Source organism: Coenobita brevimanus, chromosome 99 (assembly GCF_032717465.1).
Source record: "Coenobita brevimanus isolate Jiangsu-jjx chromosome 99, ASM3271746v2, whole genome shotgun sequence".
Taxonomy (NCBI): Eukaryota; Metazoa; Arthropoda; class Malacostraca; order Decapoda; family Coenobitidae; genus Coenobita; species Coenobita brevimanus.
In genome coordinates, this window is record NC_137052.1 from 19,777,883 (window position 1) to 19,800,806 (window position 22,924).

A 22,924-nucleotide genomic window follows, 5' to 3' on the forward strand; every position below is an offset into this window, starting at 1 on the left:
GTTTTTTATCGCTTAAGATAAAATGATGTACTGGCAGTTTCCACATAGGCGGGCTACACTTGTTTCAAGTTTACAATGGGGTAACAAAACCAAACAGCGGTGACAGTGGCAACTGGCAAGGCTCTGTGATTGGTCGATATACACCTATCGGCTGTCAGAAGCAACAGAGTTACGGCGGCCACAGGATAAGGCAGTACATTAATATCTTGGAACCATCATGCGGTCTTATTTTGTCAAGTTTCCTCTATATATGCACTAAGCACAAAATTTTTATTTTTCACCGATTACCGAAGATACCGGGCATCTTCCCTCTTAACATATGCTATCACACTCAACCCCGCCGCGAGCTTTCAGGTATACCTTACTTAATTTTCCTCTTCATGATTGTTATTAAAGATCTACAGTTAACCATCTGTGTTATATACAGTGCTAAAATGATTTTCCTTATGGTGAGACTTCGAGAACTTGAATCGCTGCGTAGTGATCCTGAAATTTTAAATCGGATACCATACTGCAGGAGGAGATTGAAGTGTAGCGTGCAAAGGGTTGTTACGAAATTTCTGAAGCTACTCAGAAAAAGAATCAAATATTAAGCGTCGCCCTCCCGACGTACTGTACAGTACATTGCTAGCACGTAAGCCTTCCTGCATCCTGCCAGCACAAAACACGACATTGCCTTATTCTTTAATATTTGTAGGTCGTTACCGTGCTTTATCCCCGTATCTCTACTGAAAAATAGTCAATGTGTGTGTGCGTGTGTGTTTCGCCAGATAGCCTATAAGCGTTTTATATATATATATATATATATATATATATATATATATATATATATATATATATATATATATATATATATATATATGGAAAGATGGCATTCTGAGAACAGTAGAAATTAAGATGGCAAACGTGTTCCAGACGAATCAATTGATCCCCACCAAAAGAAAATCAGGGATGACTTTATGACAGCACAAGTATAATTCTCCAATTACTGTATATTGTTTCCAATCATTCTCATGTGACATTAGTATGTATATTTGTACCGGTATATGTATATGTATCTCTCTGTCTGTCTACTTATCTATATATCTGTATCTATCTATCTATCTATCTATCTGTCTGTCTATCTATCAATTATCTATCTATCAATCTATCTATCTATGCATGTGTGTAAGTATAAACATTATAACCATTCAGATAACCAACAGAACGATACACGCAAAAGGCGCTGAGTCAGGCTTGGTCAGGAGAGTTGCGTAAGCCATCAAGGTCGTGTTTTCCCCGCCTCGCCTTACCGCAGCACCTACAGCTTACCCTCCCCTCACTCAATATCTGCCATAGACTAATATTGCCACAGTAAACCCACAGCAACATCCAGTATTTCCCATCATCCTACAGGTGTTTAGTGGAGTTCAGTGCTACATGGTTCGTATACCTGGATCAATAATTAAGGTCAGTGATAATCTTGCACCCCAGCCTCTTTCATACACTTCCACCTGTTCTCTCTCTCTCTCTCTCTCTCTCTCTCTCTCTCTCTCTCTCTCTCTCTCTCTCTCTCTCTCACACACACACACACACACACACACACACGGGTGGATAGGTGGATGGTGAGGGAGGGTGGGATGGATAGATGAATGGGTAGGCAAGGTGGGTGAACAGGAAAATTGGGAGGGTGGGGTGGTTGGGTGGAGTAGGTGGGATGGGTGGGTTTGGTGAGCAAAGTGGGTGGGATATGTGCGTGGGTGAATGTGTAGAGTGAGGTGGGTTGATGGTGGCGTGTGGTGAGTTGGTTGGGTGGACAGGAGGGATGGTCGGGTGGGTTGGGCACGTGGATGGAGAGGGTGGCCTTTTTTTAGTGGGTGGGTGGGTTGTTTTTTGGGGTCAGATGGGTGGCTTTTATGGGTGGGGTGGGCTTTTGGGGTGCCTGAATGGATGTGTGGCTTCTCACTTACAGAATGTACGGTCAGGTCAGAATTTGATTTAGTTAGATCTAGTGGAAGTTTGTGTTATAATAGTTTGTGAAGAACCAACGCGGAGGTTGTCATGGTTACGGGACGCCACACTTCGGCATTCCACTCGTATAAGCGACGCTAAAATGTAAACAGAAGTCAGCTGATCTGCGTGGGATTAAAACGTGCCTGTGTCTTATGTTTTCTCCGTTTTCATCTTAAAATAGGTAAGAAAGAGTGAAAGCAAAATCATAACAAGGTTTTCAGAGTGTTATTGTATATAATTTGACAGTTTTGTAAATGTGTCATAACGAAGTACGCAAGTATTGTAACGAAACAAAGTACTGTACACCCAGATCGTGTTTATGGAAAATTCCTCTGATGTCCCAACCTCTTTCTAGACATCATAACTTGAGGAAACACAGCTTTATTGTTAAGAGGATCCTGATGAAGTACTGATGCTGTTTGGGTAACTAAATGTTGAGGGTTATCAAAAGGCGTATCCGAAGTTGAGGAGACTGATTTCTCACAAATATTGTATGTGGTAAATAGTAAATTCATAGTAACAGAATATTAGGTAAATAAAATAAAGATGATGCACCAACAGAGTTAGGAAAGGAGACAGTGAAATACAATAACTGAACACATGCACTGTACATCATATTTATTTTTCGTATGAATAACCTCATTACAAATTATTCATTGATATAATGGTATCCACTGCAATAAGGGAACCCAAAGTGTCCTGAACATTGTCATGGATTCGAGTCTTTTGAAGATTCGAATACAAGAACCTGCTCGAGACATTTTGTGTTCCTCATTTCCCTGTGAAGAATTATTATTGGGTATTACCTGGTCTACCTGATCCACACCAGAGGCAACCACCAACCGCACCACCTTCAACTCCACCTCTGCCTATGGAGTGTTGATGTGTGAACATCTATCTAGTTATGTGGTCATCATCTAGTTATTGAGATCTTATTCTCTTGTGAAGACATTGTAAATCCTGCATAACCAGTGATTTTACTAATGCAGTTGTATTTTTCATCACCATAGTATATACTGTATCAGTATTTTTTTCCCAGTCATATATCCATCTTGTAATCATCTTTGTACAGTATAATCACAAATCTTGTAATTACTCAGCCCATCATATTATTGACTGATGTGATTATCATTCTCTTCTGTGTGCACACTGATTACATTTCTTTATTCTTTAGCATTCCACGTGGGCTCCTCTAATTTAGTTACATATCTCGCAATTAACTAGTATGCTCTTATTATTGGTATAGTGGCCACCTACTGTTAGTACTGTCATATAATTTTCTTGTTGTCCACTTGTTTTAGTATTTTGTTTGTCTTTTAATCTGTGCATCTATAACATGTTGGGAGACATCTTGTTTGCCTGGGAGTAAAATTGTAATACCGGTATGTATGATAATGTGTGTATTTTGATGTACAGGTATAGCTGGCTGTTGTGTGGTGCAATTGCTGAAATGTTTCCTGCTGCCAATGTGTTATGATGATTGAGCAACTGTCATGAATATGCTGTCTGGTGCTGACATGCTTCCTGTTGTCAAAATACAGAGTAAGGATGAGAAGCCAGTCTCGTTTACAGATTAGAGAATTCGTGAACTCAGTGTAACATGCTGGCACATGATACATGCAGTCCCCCTTTATCCTTTCCAAAGAAATTAGTGAGAGTCAAAAGGCAACTAGACACCAAAAGATAAGGACAAACCTTCTCTAAATACAGTATCCAGTCATGGTTGGAGATGTTTTACAATCTGAGTTCCTGAGTGTGTGTCTGTCATCTTGCAAGTCTAACTACAATAACTTGGCAGAGATTCATCATATAAGATTGAATGGACCTGACTTACTCAGATTTAGCCTGTAGTGGCCTGATTGGGCCAAAATTGGTCTGGATGGCCATATCAATATCTGAAATGATATGAATGAAGCAGAATTGGCCTATTTAGATGGAAATGGATGTGAAGGAGCTGAAGTAGCTTGACCACCAGAATAACCTTCTGCTAATTTAGTTTGACAGGAAAATTTTGGGGCCATTTTGACAATTAATCTTCTTAGTGATTTGTGCTGGTATGATGCAGTTACTATCACAAGCAAAAGTTTTACCAACATTTCCCTGCTGACTGTGGTGATAGGCAGTGTTGTGTGAAATATTTTTATATGATGGCAGTATGAAGCAAACAACAAAATAATGTGAGAAGGATGGATGTGGTGATGTTTGGTAAGGAATGAGAATGTGGAAGGCAGTGTGCAGTGCTTTTGATAATACACATTCAGTGAATATGATTGTTGAATTTTGGCTTGTGGGAGTTTGCACAGCTACTGGTAATTTGATGATGGTGGAGTTGGTCATAAGTTCTGTGCATGAGTACCATCTACATGTAGCATATCATCTTTGTCATTACAATATATTGCGATGTAGTTGCATCTTGCAAATTATGTCTTAATCAATCCCTCTCTTATTTTTCTTTTTTCAGAAAATTGGAAGACTGAATTTTATACACAGTGACTTTACAAGCATGACTCGGCATCTGGCCTTTGTTTATGGCACACTAAAACGAAATGAGCCAAATCACCACTGGTTGGAGGATACTGAAAACGGAGAAGCTCGATTTGTGGGCGTGGGCACTACTGAAGAGACTTATCCACTGGTGGTTGCGTCACGCTATAACATTCCATACATTTTGGCAGCTGAGGGCACTGGAAAGGTAAGGCAGAGGGAGGTAAACTCACACACACATACATATTGAGTTGCAAAATTGTGTGATTAATATATACCGGTAGTGTAAAAATATTTATGTATAGTTGTGGACGGTGATAATGTATGATTCCACATTTAAGTCATATACTGTAATTATGAAATTTTTACATATGATCACATGACTTAGTTTTGAAAGGAATTGTTCACTGTCTGATTATATATTGTAATGCAGCGGATTGGTACTCGTATTCACAACTGTTCATCCGCAGTGTGTAACTAGAGTGAGAGGATGGTGGAGGGGATGGGAGAAATTTACATCACTTTAAATGTTATTGTAGGTACCGGGTATCGTTTAAGTTAAGATGTGGAGGAGGGATGTCTGTTTGTTAAAGGGTAGAAGGAAGTGAGCTGATATGGTACTTGGAGAGAATGGATGTAAAGAAGGCAGTGGGAAAGGTATAAATGAGTGCATTTCAGGGCAAAAGGTGCAGGAAACCAAGTAGGTGCCTGGGTAATATACTATAAGTGAACAAGTAAAGTGTGAAAGTTGAGTATATGCAAAAGAAATTAAGGATAAATATATCTGTAGCTGGATGAAGTATGTACAGGATGCAGATGACAAGTGTGCCCCCTCCCCCCCCACACACTTTTTTGTTGCCAGCAGAATGGTCTTTCTCCGGGAGTTATGATGCACATTTTTGTTTGAGATATTTTGTGGTTGAGATGAAGCTGAGAATTTTAGAGTGTTGATAGTTCACCAAGTTTTATAATGTTCTATTCCTGTTGCACTACATTTTAGGTCACTGGTCTTCTGAACTCCCTGCTTGCATTCCTCCCTTTGTTAAGTTGGGCATGCAGCACCTGTCTGGTACTGTACACGCTTTCAGTCCTTTGTGTCACAAGTTTGAGATCCAGGTGTTAACCAGTACTGATTTTCATGTACACATCCAGTCAACTTTGGAACTTGATTTTTACTTTCTTTTATTTAACTTTCTTGGAAAGGGACAAGTTTTATAGACATATAGCCTTGTCAGTGTATTTGCACAGAGCAAGGAATATAAAATTTTCCAGTGAGAGCAGTGAATTGACTCATGGAGCCAGCCACCAGACTATTTGTGTGTGCCAGTAACATTCATTACAGTAATTTTTTTTGCAACATAAGAAATATTAAAGAGTTAATGGAACATTACGTTCCTGATTTATTTTACTAAAAATTGCTGTTGGTGATACAGTAATACACACATTTCTCAGCTGTACATTGCAGTCATTCTCCACACATCTTTGAGGTGCCTGTTGTAGTTTACTACTGTACCATAGTTAAATAACCAGTGTGATTACCTGGTAGTAATATGAAGAATATTTTTTTTTACAGCATGTTCAAGGTGAAGTTTATGACGTAGATGACAAAATGCTGAGTAACTTGGACATACTGGAAGACCACCCAGATTACTATGAGCGAAAGGTAAGAAATTTCAGAATCCGCTAACCAATTTTAGGCGAGGTCTGACTTGACTGCTTGAGTCACCTTAGTTCATTACTGGAGTTCCTTAGGAGCTGCTGTCTATTGATGATTTGTGTTGATTGCTGATAGTAGAGAGGGAGTTGAGGAACATTATGGGAATTAGGGACAAGGAATGGAGGCAGAGGGTTTTAGGGTAAGATAAAAGGAGGGGCAGATACCATGAGGTGCTTAGTTGCAGTCCCTATCTCTTTTACTTAGGCCTTTGAACTTGTGGTGGGTTAGAAGTCCATTGTATCATCCAGGTTACCATATTTACCTTCCCTAGGCGTTACCCTAGGCACTTGTTTCATATACCAGCCCACAAAGGGTGAAAATCAAGTGTTGCCAGTCATCTGTGCCAGGATTTGAACCCTGGTGCTACCAGGCCAGCTGCTCCATAGCTAGCAACACAAACTACTCACCTGCTGTGTTGATATAAGGTTGAACATGGATAAACCTAAGGGAGCAGTCATCAGGGTGGACTATGGTCCCATGGTGGTAAGTGGAAAATGACCTTGTGCTGTATACAGTATATACTGTATAAGAAAGGTGTGGGTGGCTGAATTCTGTTTGCTGGCTGAAACAAACGTGTGCAGAAGAGGTGGGGTGCGGGTAAAGTTGCTGAATGTAACTTTTAGTGTGGTACTTGTATGGGGAATCATGTAAGTGTTGTTAGGATGAATAGTGTAGAGTTTGGTGATGTTTCCTTGGAGTTTCATAAAGAAATTTTGGTGTTTTAAGAGATATGATCAGTGCCGAGGGTGGAGTGGAGGCTAGGTCCATTGCCAGGATCAAATGTGGCAGAAAGATCAGAGAACTGCTGTCTCTCCTGATGATGTGGGTATTTCATGTCAAAAAATGGGGAAAGTGTTTGCGAGTAGTGTGATGGCAGTAATATGTGGCCAGTAAAAGATGAGGACGTTAACAGGTTGGAGTGAACTGAAATGAAGCTGTTGAGATGGATAAATAGTGCCCCCTTGACAGACAGGTTTGATAGTGTAATATTAATGGAATGGATTGGTATTAAATATGTATAGTTGTGACATGATGCAAATAGGATAACTGAGATGTTATGGACATGTGAAGAGAATGGTAGAGGTTAACTAGGTTAGGATAAATGCTAATTATGAAAGTTGAAGGCAAGCCTAAGAAGACATGGGGTGAGATTTTTGTAAAGACTGTAGGGTAAAGGGACTAACAGAGATGCTGCAAACTATTGAGCTGCCTGGAAAACAGTAATCAGGTGACCAAGGCTTACATTTAATAGCAAGACCAGAGGCCACTGAAATGTAAAATATGATCAGCCATTTAATAATAATCAGATTCTAATTGCCATATGTACAGGTAACAGTGGAGTGTTAGACTAATTACAGGTATCAGGAATGGTGTTTTTCTGCTTGCATGTCTTGCTTAGGCCCTATTGTGCTTTTCCTTTGTTCTGCCAGTTTTTCCAAATTGCAGTTCTCTTATCGCTCATTTGATTTGGTCTTCTGGCATTTTTGAACACTTATAGCTGCTGTACTTCACTTGGAAATGCCATAAATTCTTTCCCATTACTAAACAAAAGCGTAGATTCCCTTCATATGGCTTTTGTTGGTGATCTTAACCATCCTCATTACTCTTGATATTCCTCCTTCAAGCATTAATACTTTTGTTGCTGTGGCCATAACCCTCCAGAAATCTGAATACTGTTTAATGCATCATGATCCTCCTCCTCGTGACCTTTTTTCGTACCGAAGGATGAGGTAAGATATGTTCCAGAAACAAGGGAAAAGAAAGTGTGAGAGTGTGAGGATTGTTAACAGCATTTGAAACGAAACGGGCCAGATAGTTATTCACACATCATTCAGACTATCTAATCTCACAATAACAACCGAAGGAAAAGTTTTTGCTATAACCTGACGGGGGCTCAAACTTGGGACCCCATCAACTCGGCACTAATCATGGAATGCCCCGACTACAGCTGATTCGTGCTGTTGAATACATGCTGATTATATTGTAACCTGTAAAAGGCTATAGATCAGAATCCATATTGAAACTTGGACATTGGTATGTAGGCATATAACCAAATGACACCTGGTGTCTAGTAGTTTAAGGTGCTATAACCAGAATGGGCCCACAGGAGTTTGTATTCAAGAGATGTTTGAAGTTTATTGATCAACTAATGCCACTCAGAGGTAAGTAAAGCTGGTTGCCCTCACCTGAGTAACCTAGCCCCAGACTCCTACAGTTCTGATGGGGCAGAAAAGGATTGGATGGTGAGCAGGTGATGGATGACATAGGAAGAATAAAATACTATCCACAGGTACGAAGACATCCCTGGTCAGCATGAAGTTTAACTGTGTTCCAAATATCTTGGCTTTGGCTGCGAATTCGAGCAAAGCTCATATTTATGTGTGTGGAGTCAGTGTTTTAAATGTATTTTGGTACTTTGGTGTGGTGTTGGTACTTAAGATTTTTTGAAAATTTCATTGTAGGTTGAACTTCAAGGTAAATGGAAGAGATGTTTGTGTTTCCTTCGGTGTTCTGTAGCTTCTTTGTGATTACTGTGTTTAGAGAAGTGGTGTTTTTGTATCTTATACAAGACAGCCATAGTAATTTATGAGGTTCTCATCCAGTGGCAGATAGGGTGGGGGGGGCACCTGGGCATGTACCCTAGAAAATAATAATAATAATAATAATAATAATAATAATAAATCTAATAATAGTAATAATAATAATAATAATAATAATAATAATGATTGTATTAATAAGTGCAATAATAGTAATAATAATAATAATGATAATAATAATAAGTGCTGCTATCGGGTGCCTACCATTTCTTCTCTTCCTTCTTTCTATCCTTTCTTTTCTGTCTTTCCTTCATTCTTTCCTCATCCTTCTGTCTGTGGGTGACTCTGCACTGAGTGACAAGCCAAATAGTTTCCTATACACCAGGAAACCATATACTATGCTGGGTGGTAACCATATAACCAATTTATGGAGGTTTAGTGGGTAATTAAGGCACTTCAATCGGATTGAGCCAGTGCAGGTTTATATCCAAGGGATGGTCTGGGTTTATTGCTCATTTAATGCTCATTTAATGCCACTTAGGGATGAGTGAGGCTGGTCACTCTCATCTTAAATGTCAGGACCAGCTTGCCTAGGCCCGGGCTCCCATGCTTCTCATGGGACAACATTGGATTAGATGATGAAAAGAAAAAAAAAATATTAATAGTGTGATAATAATATAACTACCAGTAGTGGTAGTAATGTCTGTTTTTCTTGGAAAACAACACAAGATGGCATGTAATAAAATTAATCTATATTTCTGCTTGGTGCCATCCTCAGATTATTATTGTTAATATTTTTCTAAATCTACTACTGTTCTCTTCTCTGAAATTTTTTTGGAGCACATACCTTTAACCCCTACACCGCGGGCTTGTTTACCAATGACTTGCGTGTGCCGCGGGGTTATTTGGGCTCCGACAGACTCTCAAAAAATATTTGCCAAAAATCAGTTATTAGTCCTAGAATAATAAAATTACATATGCTTATGGCACATACCTTCAGCTTTCTCCTGGAATGATTGTTGAGCCTTCGTCAGTTACCGTAGGACTTGTGGAGACCTCTGAAGTAGGGTAACGAAGTCTCCACTTTACACTTCCCGACAACCCGTAATATGATTACCACAGCCAGATACAAACACTATAAACACTATTCTACAATTTTCAAGTAGTTTGGGATCCATACTAAAAAAAAAAACACTGTGAAAGCAATGGAAATTACGAGCACGTCTGATCGTCGCACTGGCACTAGTTCGCTCTTAGTAGTCTGTCATTTATTATTCATAAAACCCCTCACACTTTATATTTCTATTACTATATAACACTTATATATATCTACAGTCTTTATTCATAAGTTTCCTTCAGTAGTATTAGTTTATTGTCACTGTAGGGATTCAATTTCTTTCAGTAAAATACGTAGCATTCACTTTCTCGTCCTGTATACTGGCATTGAGAGTGAATGTCACTTTCATCTTCACTCTCATAACTCATAGCATTCAGACATGCTAGAGTGAAACTTTCACTTTCATTACTCCTAGGGTATATACTCGTATTCTTATAATACTACTCATTTACATTTCTATTTACGTTCTCTATTTTATTTATGTTATTTACATTTCTATTTTATTTACACTGTGTTGTGCACTGTCACTTGAAATAACTTATAAAACTGTTTTCCATTGTTCACGTATATTTACATTCATTACTTTCACTTGCTGTTTACACATTATTTACACATTATTTTACAATTCCACTTGCACTGTTTTACTCAATAGAAAGATCGTAGTCACTCTTTTATCAATTGTCAGCCCTTTACCTCTTTCCACACGAGGTTTAGTAGGGGGTAAAGGTCACAGGGCCATTTGCATGGGGGTGAAAAAAGGCCTTGAAGTCAGCAAGAAGAAACATACGTACTCTCACTTCGGAAGTTGAGAGTAACCTGATAACGGAGGGCTAGCGTGGAGGCCTGCTAAGGGGTTATTCAGGGTTACCAATATTACTTCTTGAAACAGCTAAGTCTAGCACTGATATGATTGGCAGGAAATCTAGACAATACATTATAAATTTGGTAGTTCCAGGTGAATGTAAATATCACTTAGGCTTCTCCCTTCCCTCCTTACATGTATATTTATTTCGAAAATAGATTAGAGGCCTACTTAGGAGATATATTTTCAGAGCTACCAATGTTAGATCTTGAAACATCTTTGTTTAGCACTGATATGATTGGCAGGAAATCTAGACAATACATTATAAATTAGGTAGTTCCAGGTGAATGTAAATATCACTTAGGCTTCTCCCTTCCCTCCTTACATGTATATTTATTACGAAAATAGATTATAGGGCATATTTCAAGGGGAAAAAAACAGCGAAAATTAGCGAACGAGTGCACGTGAGGTGTTGTCAGGTGATAATTAGCCAATTCCAGGTGTTTGGCACTCTCACTTACCTTATTTCTTTCTTGTATATATTATTTGGTATAAGAATAGGACATAGGGCTTATTTCAATGGATGAAATCAGTGAAAAATTCCAGGGAAGATTTACTTAGCGTAGCACGGCCGGACAGGCGAGAGGATAGGGTAATGGAGGGGGGGTAGGGAGGGGAGTCAAGAACGGGGAGAAATGGCTAAATTGTCAACAATGGATGGGAGTACAGATGAGATTAGGAGTGCTGACTAGTGTTGGACATTGGCAGTACTGATAGATGATACAAGCCCCCACTTGGAAGCCCGGGTGAATTCAAAATAACACAGAATCACAAAAGCGACCCCCCACAGTGTGATCCCTTGCTCCCAAGCGTCATGTAAGTGACGCCCCGCGGTTAAGGGGTTAATAATATGGCTACATTTACATCAGTCAGCATCCTTAGATTACATGTACGTATACACAGAGTCCTCTGAGGGAGCTATATTATTCAGTTTGACTTTCATGGATTTAACCTGTATGCATTGTTTAAAACAGCAACCCTGCCCTGTACAGTATGAGTACTTGAGATAGTTTATGAAGTAATGGTGGGCAAGTGTTTTTGAGTTTACTGAAAATCAAAATGTTGCCTTTCACTATCAGTATGGATTTAACCATAGTTAGTCTCTAAGGTCATTATTCTGGTATCTCGCTGTGTGTGTGTGTGTGTGTGTGTGTGTGCGCTTTTGTTCTTACCTAATTGTATCTTTACAGGAATGAGTCAGGCTTGTACTGTCCCATGTATTAATCCATTTTTATCATACATATCCTTAAGTTAATGAATAGTTTTGGCACACACTGTTTCATTTGTTAGTGAATTCCTCTAATCAGTTGCCCTATTTGGGAAACTGAATTTCAGCACATCTTTATCACATCTCTTTTTATGTAGTTTTTTGCAGTGTCCTCTTGCTGATGCTTCCCTATAGGTTATATATTCATTTATGTCTATTTTCTCTTTCCCTGAGATGCATTTATATAGCATAATCATGCCTCCTCTTTTCCCTATCTCCTGTAATGTTGGTAGATTAAATTTTTGTAGTATTTAGTCGTAGCTTAGATCTGTCAAGCTTGGTACCCAACTTGTAGCTGCCCTTTGTGCTTTTCCAATCTTATCTATGTGTTTTCAATCTTATCTACAGTGTGTGTGTGTGTGTGTGTGTGTGTGTGTGTGTGTGTGTGTGTGTGTGTGTGTGTGCATAATTTTTTCTCCTACACTTAGCATTGTTAAAATATATTACAGTTTCAGTACAATTTGATGTGATCTGCCAATTATTTTGTTATCACACCTTAATACTTTGTTTTTTCCTTTCACAGTTAAAGAATATTAAGCTAGAAAATAGTGGTGAGGTGGTGGAGTGCTGGGTGTACTTGCTTTTCAAATACAAGCCTCATCTACTAGAGCTGCCCTTCCTAACATCGTACCTCCCAGGAGACCAGAGCAAGCCTTATATTCCCAGGTACCTTCGAGAGGAACCTGGTCCTGAGTATTGGACTGATGTTAAAGTTACAGATTTCAAGAGTGGCTGAGGTAAAAACTTGATGGGAAAAGTAGTATATTTCTGGACCAAAAATCCCATTTTTCTACTGAAGGGTAGGAAGTCATATCTCTTGGAGTCCATCATTCCCTGGATGAGGACTAGGGAAGACTTAACTCACACATGAAAAACTGGGGCATATGGTTGAATGAAACTCTGGCCAGGAGTAATAAGAACCCAGGTGTGGGATTTCAAACAGACTTTTAATCAGTTCTCTTGCCACAACTTTGATTTATTTTTGCATAAAGGGTTAGACACGTAGCAGATTCTGCAGTTTCTTCTCCTTATTCGTCCTGCAGAAAACAAACATACGGTAACCAGTGGTAATATTCCTCTTGTAACTAAGATTTGTTCATTGTAAGGGGAACAGGAGAAATGAGAAGCCTATGCACACCCCTTTCCTTGCCCATCTTGTGTAAATAAATCATGGTTGCAACAGGGATTTGGCCATGAATAGTTACAAGAATCCCACCATAGATTCCTGTGGTTTAAAAAGGTTCCCATAATCAAAATTACAGCAGGTGCAAGGAACCAATCTCTGTCTTTCCTGGTTGGTGGTTAGCACTGTCATAATTCTGTGCTTATAGAGAAACGAGAATAGTGTGTAGTGGTTGAGATGTCAAACTTGGATGGGTCAAACAGATGGGTGGTTCTAGTTCCTTTTAATGGTGAAAGTGGTTTTTAGTGAGCCAGATACCTATTTTTTACATAGGATATGAATATGGGGGAAACTCTAGCAAGAGACTTTCAGCCATCTTATGACACCACTATTGCATTGTATATGATGATGGGGGGGAATCATTCTAGACTCCAAAAACTCAGAACAGCCAGCATAGGTACGTGTGTCCAGCCTTCCCCCATGGTTGTTGATGTCATGTCTACTCATTGAAGATGAGTGCTGTATGATGCATTGCCAGCACTTCCCTTGTGGAATGCATCAGGAACTCCATTGTTTTTATGTTACTTTAGCATTGGCACAGCTTTTTTCCACGTGCAATCCTGCATTGTGTAATATGGGAGGAAAGAGGGAACAAAGCTACCTTGAGCAGGGCCTAGAGAAGTAGAGGCATCCAAATGCCCATGCTGTGAGTGAAAAATGGGTTTTTACTATGGAAAATTCATTCATTCTTTCTTTATTTAATTTAATATTTCATTCTCCATTCCCTCATTTGGAACCTTTAGGTAGAATTTCAAGCCACTTTCAGCACGACACATTTATTAAAAATAATGATAGGATGAGTAATTTCGGTACTTTGCGTTCCCTCATTGGAGACATTCTGAAGAAGAGTACCCAGGACAGACAGACTGGGAGAGCTTAAGTAAAGTGGACCACAATGGCAGTCACCTAAAAGGAGACAGAATCATTTTAACTTACGTACAGTGACTAGAACAGGTTTGATATCATAGTTCTCTATTAGGCATGGCTCAGCAATGCTTATTAGTCATAAGTGTGATATTAGTCATAAGGACACTGACATGAGTCATGTGTTTTTGCCTGCAAACATTGGTAGACCAGTAGTGGATTATGTCTCTTGATCATACACCATAATATACCTTTATGCCCTCGTAACCCAGTTCTTATATGGCTGTTCCAGGCCATCATAAAATACCTTTATCTAATACTGTAATAAGGATGGGGTAATACCAAGTAGCTACACAGGAGATATTATTTACTTGATTTGATATCAATAGAAAATATGTATCTAGTAATGACTCCGGTCACTTGTAGGGAACAGTATGCAAAAATGGTTGTCTCAGTCATTAATCCTGAAGCAGTAGTTGACTGCCTACCGTAAGATACCTCAATATTGAATTTCTGTGTTTAATAATGAATACAGTGGAGTGAGCTTCAGTTCCCCTTCCAGCTCGGATCATATCACTCAGATAATAGAATTCCTATGCACACATCGAAGTCATATCAGCCAAGTCTATCCTGCCATATCTAATCATCTCCCCAGGTTCACCCATACACTCAACACTTGAAGCTGACCACATCCTGCAGCCTACTTTTAACACCATTTGTGCATTCATTTATCAAAACAGTACATAAATATGAAGTATAACACCCTTCTGATACATATCACACAGTTATACACCTTCTGTTTCTGTAGCATCACTTTCCTCTTCATTGATCATTACCACTGCTTTATCCTCATTTACTCTCACTTCCTTAGATTCCTTTCCATCTCTGCATCCTTAATAATCTCCATGGTTTCCTTATTTTTCCGCGGTCAACATGCAAGTTCATAGCATACAGCAGCTCCAGAAGTGAGTCCTGAAGTCATTATAAAGTGCCTCAAGCATTTTACTGAACAGTAAAGGGCTCAGAGCAGTTCTTGGATGCATTCCAACCTTTGCTAAAATTTCATTACTCAGGCCACCCTTCACTACTGCATGGGTACTTGCACACACCATATTATATGTGTAATTAATCTGCCAGTCCAGTTAGTACCTAGCTTTTTCATTGCCTATCATATACTCTCCAAAAATTTTCTAAATCCATGTTTCCACTTCATTAACCCAAACTACTCCACTGCTTTTTGTTCATATTCATTTACTGTATCACTGATTTGTATCTAACCTTTCCACTTCATTCTTTTACTCTTAGTAGTCCTATCGCACATTTTTCCCTCCTGAACACCAGTTGGGAGGTGGGTCATGCTGTCTGTCATTAGTGCATGGGGAGAAAGATTGTATACTTTGTTTTTTTTCTTTATCTTGGGAGCTGCAATAATAAGCTGTAATAAACGATTATCACTAGAATATACTGCTAGTCACAGAGGAGTGCTATGGAAGGATATATAACAGTAGCATTGTCTTTCCTGCCATCAAAAATGTGACATAAGCAGCAGAAGGAACAAAAATTCGGGCTGAGTAACAGTGAAAGAACTGTATGATACTCGGGAAGGGATATCCTGTCCTTAGCAGAGGGGGCAGGTTTCCTTTACAAACTGTAATACCTTTTTTGTGTATATGTCAGTCTTATCTGTGATGTCTGAAGGTGGAGCTCAAGGGTCAGAAAGTGCTGTGGCCTATGCACAGTGGTTCAAATCCAGGAGGTGACCAGAGGTTTCTCTGTCATGTAAAATACCACTAGGGTTGTAGGTTGGTTTCCTGCCTTTAATGTTCTGAACTACGGCAGCCTCGCATGGACCTAGTACACTGCAGACAGGTATTATTTTTATTTTAGTTGTTTTAACTGTTTTTCTCTTAAGTTTCATATTAGGTAGGTTGTTTGGTGGCAGTGACCTCAGTATAATGCCTCTAGATTTATTTTTGTTTAAATGAAGTGGCATCCTTTCCATTCTTTTATTTTATTTTATTTTTTTTCGCTATTTCCCATAGTTAAATTTAATTATTTTAGCATATTTTTCCTAAGTTCATTCCAAGTATTCTTAGCATGTTTGGTGGAATATGACTCTGGCTTTTGTGCCAACAGGAATTTTTGTTTCATTCAATCGATCACTCATTCTTTTCATACTCCACCTTTTAATTTTAAATACCACAAATGCAAGCAGTCAGAAGTCAGAGAAATGTTTCAAAATAACACTGCTTGTTTTTTACAGTTGACACTATAAATTAGGGGAACTGGCCCATCAGTGAACTTGAATTGGCAGTTTTTCTGGTATATGGTGACTTAATGTTAACAAAAAAGCACTTATACACTTTTAATGAGGACTTACTGTAAAATTATGGTGCTGGAGTGGGATGTCTTCACTTGAAATTGTAAAATGATCTGTTGTAGCAAACTAAGCTTTGAAAATGAGTGCCAGTGTGGTGATAATGACCTGTTGGTTTAGGCTACAAGTAACGAACTGAGTCTCATTTCTTGTCCTCATGCTTCATAATTGACATTTTACATACTTTGGTAAGCTGTATATACAAGGAGGTATATGAGCTCACTTCATTCAGCAGTGGCCTTCTCTTCTCTCTACATTTGAGAACACTTTAGGCTCAAAAGTCATCCCTCCCAGGAATCAGGATAAACCTACACCAGTGCTTTCACATACTCTTCCCTGGCCAGTTGCTCACTGTCCACTATCTCCACATGGCCAAACCATCTCTGGTGCTAAATAGAATGAGGGAAGTGAGAAGTTGGTTCCTTGCACTCATAGCAACTTTCTTTGATCATGACTGATCTTTCAAAATCACCAGAAGCAAGGGATTGTATTCACAGAACTCCTAGGACCTAAGTTGTGTATACTGTAATGTTGTTTGTTTATGTGCTTAATGTAACTCAGTAAAGCTACCAGACACATGAGAATCAAATGAGTTAATAATATCCTTAAAAATAAGATCAGAATTGGTTAAAATCTCATATAAATATACGCCCAGGTTACATGTTATCCTCTATTACCCGGGAATTGTGTGCTGGAGAGAGTATGCTTTCTTGTGGTGACATTGTAGCAGCCAGCTAGCTCTTGTTATCCAGCACCAACATCCCTCAGCTTCCTCCCTGTCCTCTGAAAGGCAATTTGAATACAGAAAAAGGACATCACACTATATTCTGGCAGGTTCACGTCCAGGTAAGCCTGGAGCCGTAATAGCAACATCAACAACTTTGAACTCGTTTCGTGTACTACCTCAGCTTTTCATGTGCGAGATCCACAACAACATATATTTTCCATCATCAAGGGAATGGCCAACTGCATGAGAGATGACCTCCTCTAGGATAGCATTAAAAGACACAGGCATTTTAATAACCATCCCTTTCTCTAGTTGAGCATAAGTTAAATGAACTGTTACTTTTAGTGAAGATTCTTTAAAACCATTAGGCTTGGAACCAAATATTGTACTTGTGTGACTGAAATTTTTTTCAGAAATACAGTACAGTATAGATAACACAGTGCAAGAGGTGTCCAGCCACACAGAAACATGGTGTATAGTACATACATGTAATTCATCATTCCACTGTGCATTTGTTTCACATAATATACTATGTCAGGAAAAACCTTGTATGACTCAAAACCATTTATTGTAACTCCAAAAATGACATCAGTGCCAGACCCCCTATCACATCCTCACTTGCCACCTATTTTTACTCCCATTCTGCCCCATCATAAGTACTGCACTGAACAGTCACAGACATAATGGAGAGACATATTGTATGTGTGGCATGAATATTAATAAGCTGAATATTGAAATAAAAAGAACACCAAGAAGGCACCAAGGTCATCACCATAGGCTACCATTAATCCCTATTATCTGGGGACATGATGCTATTGCTCTGTCATTAACATACGACAGTACTGACACTGAAGGAGGTGGGGAGGGTTTGTTTGTAGGTTGAGAAAATGGTTAAAAAGTGAAAGTGAGTGGGATGAGTGAAAGTGAGTGTTTGAGAGGAATGAAGTCACAGAGTGTGCAGTGAGGTTAGATGGTGAGGATATGGAGAATGTGAGTGCATTCAAGTACTTGGGTAGTGTGATGAGTAAGGATGGAACTTTGGGGGATGAAGTGCGTGAAAGGGTACAGCAGGGAAGGAAGGTTGTTGGTACACTGAAAGCAGTGATGAGAAATAGGGAGGTGAGTATGGAAGTTAAGAAGTCACTGCATGATAGTATTGTGATCCTTACCCTGACGTATGGAAGCGAGGCATGGACCTTGCAAGAGGGGAACAAGTCAAGAGTGAGAGCAGTGGAAATGAGTTACTTGAGAGGAGCATGTGGAGGGACAGGTTGACGAATGAAGAAGTGAAGGAACGCTGTGGGGTGGATGTGGATGTGGTTGAGAAGATTAGGAGAAATACAGTGAGGTGGTTTGGACATGTGAAGTGAATGGAGAATGAAAGACTGACTAAGAGGGTGTATGTATAGGTGAGGTGGAGGGAGGGAGAGGGAGAGGTAGACCGAGGATGAGGTGGAGGGATGGAGTTGAGAGGTATATGAGGGAGGGGGGGGTGAGTTGGGGGGAGGGTAGTCAAATGGTGGGTGACAGAGCGACTTGGAGGCGTTTTGTCTTTGGCCACCCTTTGCGGGATTAGGGCGTCGGGCTATAGATAGAATAGATAGATAGAGTGGGATGAGCCCTTTGAGAGAATATTGGTTTGTGTTCATTGTTCTTAGCAATCATCATCACATAATGAATCATGGTAATGTAATGAAATTTTACTTTGCATTTATAGTGGGCAATAACTAATAAAATTCATTTCAGCAATGCTATTTTACTGCATGAAGAATGTATATATTGTACCATGTTTACATTTTTTCCTTTCACTGGTAAAGAGGAAAAAACCACAGTGGACTGGGTAGTGGAATGTGTAAATCGCTGAGTATTAAGTCTCCAGAAGTGTCTCTGGCGCTAATACTCGCTTTGCTAAATTTAGCATCATGTAATCACCTCATAAATATACCTGTTTTGTAAAATTTGGTAAATTTATCATAAATTAAAATGAGTACTAACTACCACTGGGTGTTTGAGACACAGGTAGTTTAAAAACTAAATATTTATGAGAACCATGAAGTTGACGGGGTAGTGGGTACGGATAGCAGGGGCACTACTTGGAAAGTGGTGAGGGAAGTGGGTGCACGACAGAGCCAGTGCATCATTCGGTTGCATCTCTGTCTCCATAATATAAGGTAAAGTAGTTTTACAAATTTCCAAGTTTTTGGCATCTATACTATTAAAGTATTAGCAAAGAATGTGCGCAGGATATGTATTTATTAGAGTTGCACATTGATAGGTAGTAGTTCTCTATAGGCAGTATGGCTGAACAGCTCCGAGTCCCCAAGGAAGACTACGGCCGAGACTTCCCACAGAGCTCTCAAGGAGTGTATGTTGTGTTGTTGGACCAGACGATTGTGTGCAGTCTTCCATAATGTGCTTCGTAGAATGGGGTTCTGTATTGCGTCCTGTACAGGCATCAGCGACGGCGTCATCCAGCCTCATCTGGTAACTGAAGAGGGCTGGATGATGCCCACATCTCGGTTTGTTCTTGCATATTGCTGGTCTGTCTGTCGCCGTGCAGACCTGTCGATCATAGGTAAGCAGCTGTTTCTGTGAAGCCGTTCTACAGGTACAGTGCAGTACATTACACTACAGGGAACCGGCCCCTCCTTGTAACGTAGTTGACAGCTCCCAGCCAGGGTTGGACCATTGTCTTTCTGGCAAGGTGCGAAGGTTTGGCTCTCCGATGGATACCGCAGATTCCACCATTTACAGTCAGCGTTGTCAGTCCCATATCCGTGAGTGCACACCCTGAGTTGGTCGACTCACGCTTCGGGTCAGCATTGGCAAGGAAGAAAGGGCAGTCAGGGAGATTTTAGGACGGTGCAGGCGGTGGGAGCATGACAGGGTTTAGTGCTTGGGGAGTAAATGGAGTAGCTGCGTAGGAAAAACGAAGGACTTGCCTACACCAAAATACTCTGTGCACCTAATAACATTTAACATATCAATTTATTTTACCAGTTATCAACAGAATGGGTCGATCCAACACACACACACACACACACACACATATATATATATATATATATATATATATATATATATATATATATATATATATATATATATATATATATGTAAAAAGATGATTAAGCTGATGTACTCAAATGTAGATGGAATGGTGTCTAAATTACTGAGATGAAAGACTCTACCAAAGAAAAGGAACCACACATTATTTGCCCAACTGAAACAAAATTAACCCCAAAGATATCAAACGATACCCTAAATAATCCTGTACCTCGCCTATAGACCCGTTTGCAAAATGGTGTTGGGGGGATTTCTCACCTGATCTTAGTTAATGGGTCCCTGGACATGACAAATCACGGAGGTGCTTGTCCGCCATCGCGCCACGAATGTTGCTGTGGTCAAATTAAATATGGCTGCCGTGAACAGTGATAAAAATTCACATTTTTTAAATTATTTTCAGTAGATACACATGTAATACTTCCAATCCAACTATTTTGAGGGTGGAAAATTCATTTTTGATGTTTCTTTTACCATTCAGGGTCATCTTGACCTTCAAATGTCTGGGACAATGTGACCACAACTAGACCGTAATTCACTCATGGGTTCCAAAATTAATACCTCAGATTTAAACCAAAACACACACTATACTGATTTGTGACATGATGGTATAAACAGAAAGTCATAATTGCTCTGAAATATATGGCTGAATATCATTGATAATTAAATAGAAAGTGTCAGTGTTAATAAAATTATAACATTTTCTCCGTAAAAAAAAAAAAAAAATAAAATATGCAAAGGGAAAACAAATAATATAATGTTTTTCCAAACGTGCGCCACATCACATCTCAGTACCAGACAGTGATTATCTGTCTGCATAGTCTGAGTTGTCCATGGCGCCATCGTGTAATCCTCCCTGGTAAAAGTACTCGGTAAGGGTGTCTCTTCTTTTTCTGAGCATTTAACAGCATAGCTAGCAAGAAGGTTACGGGCAGTTCTAATGGTCTGGTAGCTTGTACATGAACCAATTCTATTGAAGACTGTGAGAAGGCTCCTACTACTAGCTCTTGCATAGAGGGCATGGCCAAGCATCATATGTAATGGAGTTTTTTTTCCTTCCACTGTGGATGTTGTACACAAGCATTTGGAACAAACAGTGCAGCTGTGTACTCTTGTGATCCCTGACCCATGTCTCCTCTTGTTCCTGAGAGGGTTGTTGCTGGTCGGAAGGCAAGTCATCTTGCTGCTGTGGGAACTCGCCTTCTCGGCTAATATCTTCATCCTCGAAAGGCTGGATAAGATCCTCTAGATCTTTAATACTACTTCGGAAGAGCTTGTGCTTTTCCACCTTGAATAGAGCAGCTAAGAATGTGAGAAGAGGTGCTGGCATCATTTTTCTCTCCCATGATGTCTTTAAGTCAGTGCCGTCACAGAAGCTGTCCCGCAGACCAAAGTCGACGTCCATAAGTGAGTCTCTCAACTTGATGCCACCCTCTCTCATTATGTCCTGATTCTTCAGTTTTATGGCTAGATCAGGAGCTGTGATATCAGAGGAAAAAAAAAATCTCAGGTTCATTCACCTTACTGTTTGGACTGATTGTGACTGATTCACCATAATGGAAGATGATCAACTGTTTCATATCACAGTTTTGAAAGGTGCTCGTAAGCACCTCTCCTTCTTCCAGCAGGCTCAGTGCAAATTCTACAATATCAGTCATAGTCCAACAGTCTCCACTCATCAAAATTTTGTCAATATATGGGATAGCACGAGTGAACAGCACATACTTCACAGTGTTGATGGGCAGTTTTTCCAGCTCTTCTGGTCTAATGTCACGTTCGTATTTACTCATGTAGTTTTGACGGCAGAGATTGTGGCAGTATAAATCTGCAGATACGACTGATCTGACAGAGCTGTCTTCATCGTCATTCAGTCTATCTGCATTTCTTGTAAAAACAGCATGTTTGTTGTGCCTCGCAGCATCAATGAATTTCTTATCACTGCCATACTCACAGATTCTGAATTTGTCACGACATTTCTTGTGTTCGACTTTCGCGCAGATAACGCAAGGTAGTGTTCTTGGATCCTTGTCGCAGCTTGGAGGTGAACAGGGTAACACACTTTTACGAAGGGTTTTCTTAAATCCAGCAGTTTCACAAGACGTGACTTTTGTGTGGCACACCGTAGGCTCTTCAGTTCTTGGACTCTTTTCCTCAATAGCTTTAAGCTTGGAAGAATGTGTGTAAAATTTGTAGCACTTGTTGGTATTATGGTAAACAAACATGCCACTGTCATCACTCTCCTCTTCATCCCCTGTCACCAGTCTGATACGCTTTGTAACAACATCATTTCGAATTTTGGCAGCTCTTTTCATTTTTGCACGACCTGTCTTTTCACTAGTTACAGGTACTTTGTTATCTTCTTGACAGATAATGCAGTGTTTTGGATTTACTATCTCCCTTTCCACTGAGGCGACCAAATTTACCCTACTTGGTCCAGATAATGTAGAATAATTCATGCTTAGCAGAGATGAAACTTCATGCATTCAGGAACAGCATGCACATGGCAGTGAGATGAAGCTTCATGCATTTAGGAACAACATGCGCATGGCTGAAAAGAAACAAGAAAAAAGAAACATTAGAGTTCCATTCAACATTCAGTAAATGCCAAAATTCATGCAATATTGATGACCCACACGGGTGAAGGTCAAGATGACCCTGAATGGTAAAAGAAACGTCAAAAATGAATTTTCCACCCTCAAAATAGTTGGATTGGAAGTATTACATGTGTATCTAC

The 22,924-nt window shown here is 39.6% G+C and overlaps 1 protein-coding gene across 1 annotated transcript; it reads left to right on the forward strand.

The window, feature by feature from the left end:
• The first annotated feature begins 2,137 nt into the window (after positions 1 to 2,137).
• On the forward strand, positions 2,138 to 12,869 carry LOC145414366 (putative gamma-glutamylcyclotransferase CG2811). Its single transcript, XM_080283901.1, has 4 exons — positions 2,138 to 2,173; positions 4,454 to 4,684; positions 6,050 to 6,139; positions 12,500 to 12,869. The coding sequence occupies exons 2-4, from the start codon at positions 4,496 to 4,498 to the stop codon at positions 12,710 to 12,712; spliced, it is 492 nt and encodes a 163-aa protein (XP_080140027.1). The 5' UTR covers positions 2,138 to 2,173; positions 4,454 to 4,495; the 3' UTR covers positions 12,713 to 12,869.
• The last annotated feature ends 10,055 nt before the right edge of the window (positions 12,870 to 22,924 follow it).

What these genes read in the sequence shown, in the direction of transcription:
- LOC145414366 (XM_080283901.1), top strand. Translation starts at nt 4,496, where the DNA reads ATGACTCGGCATCTGGCCTTTGTTTATGGCACACTAAAACGAAATGAG. An exon ending in CAGCTGAGGGCACTGGAAAG is followed by an intron (nt 4,685 to 6,049) that starts GTAAGGCAGAGG and finishes TTTTTTTTACAG; the next exon opens with CATGTTCAAGGTGAAGTTTA. An exon ending in CAGATTACTATGAGCGAAAG is followed by an intron (nt 6,140 to 12,499) that starts GTAAGAAATTTC and finishes TTCCTTTCACAG; the next exon opens with TTAAAGAATATTAAGCTAGA.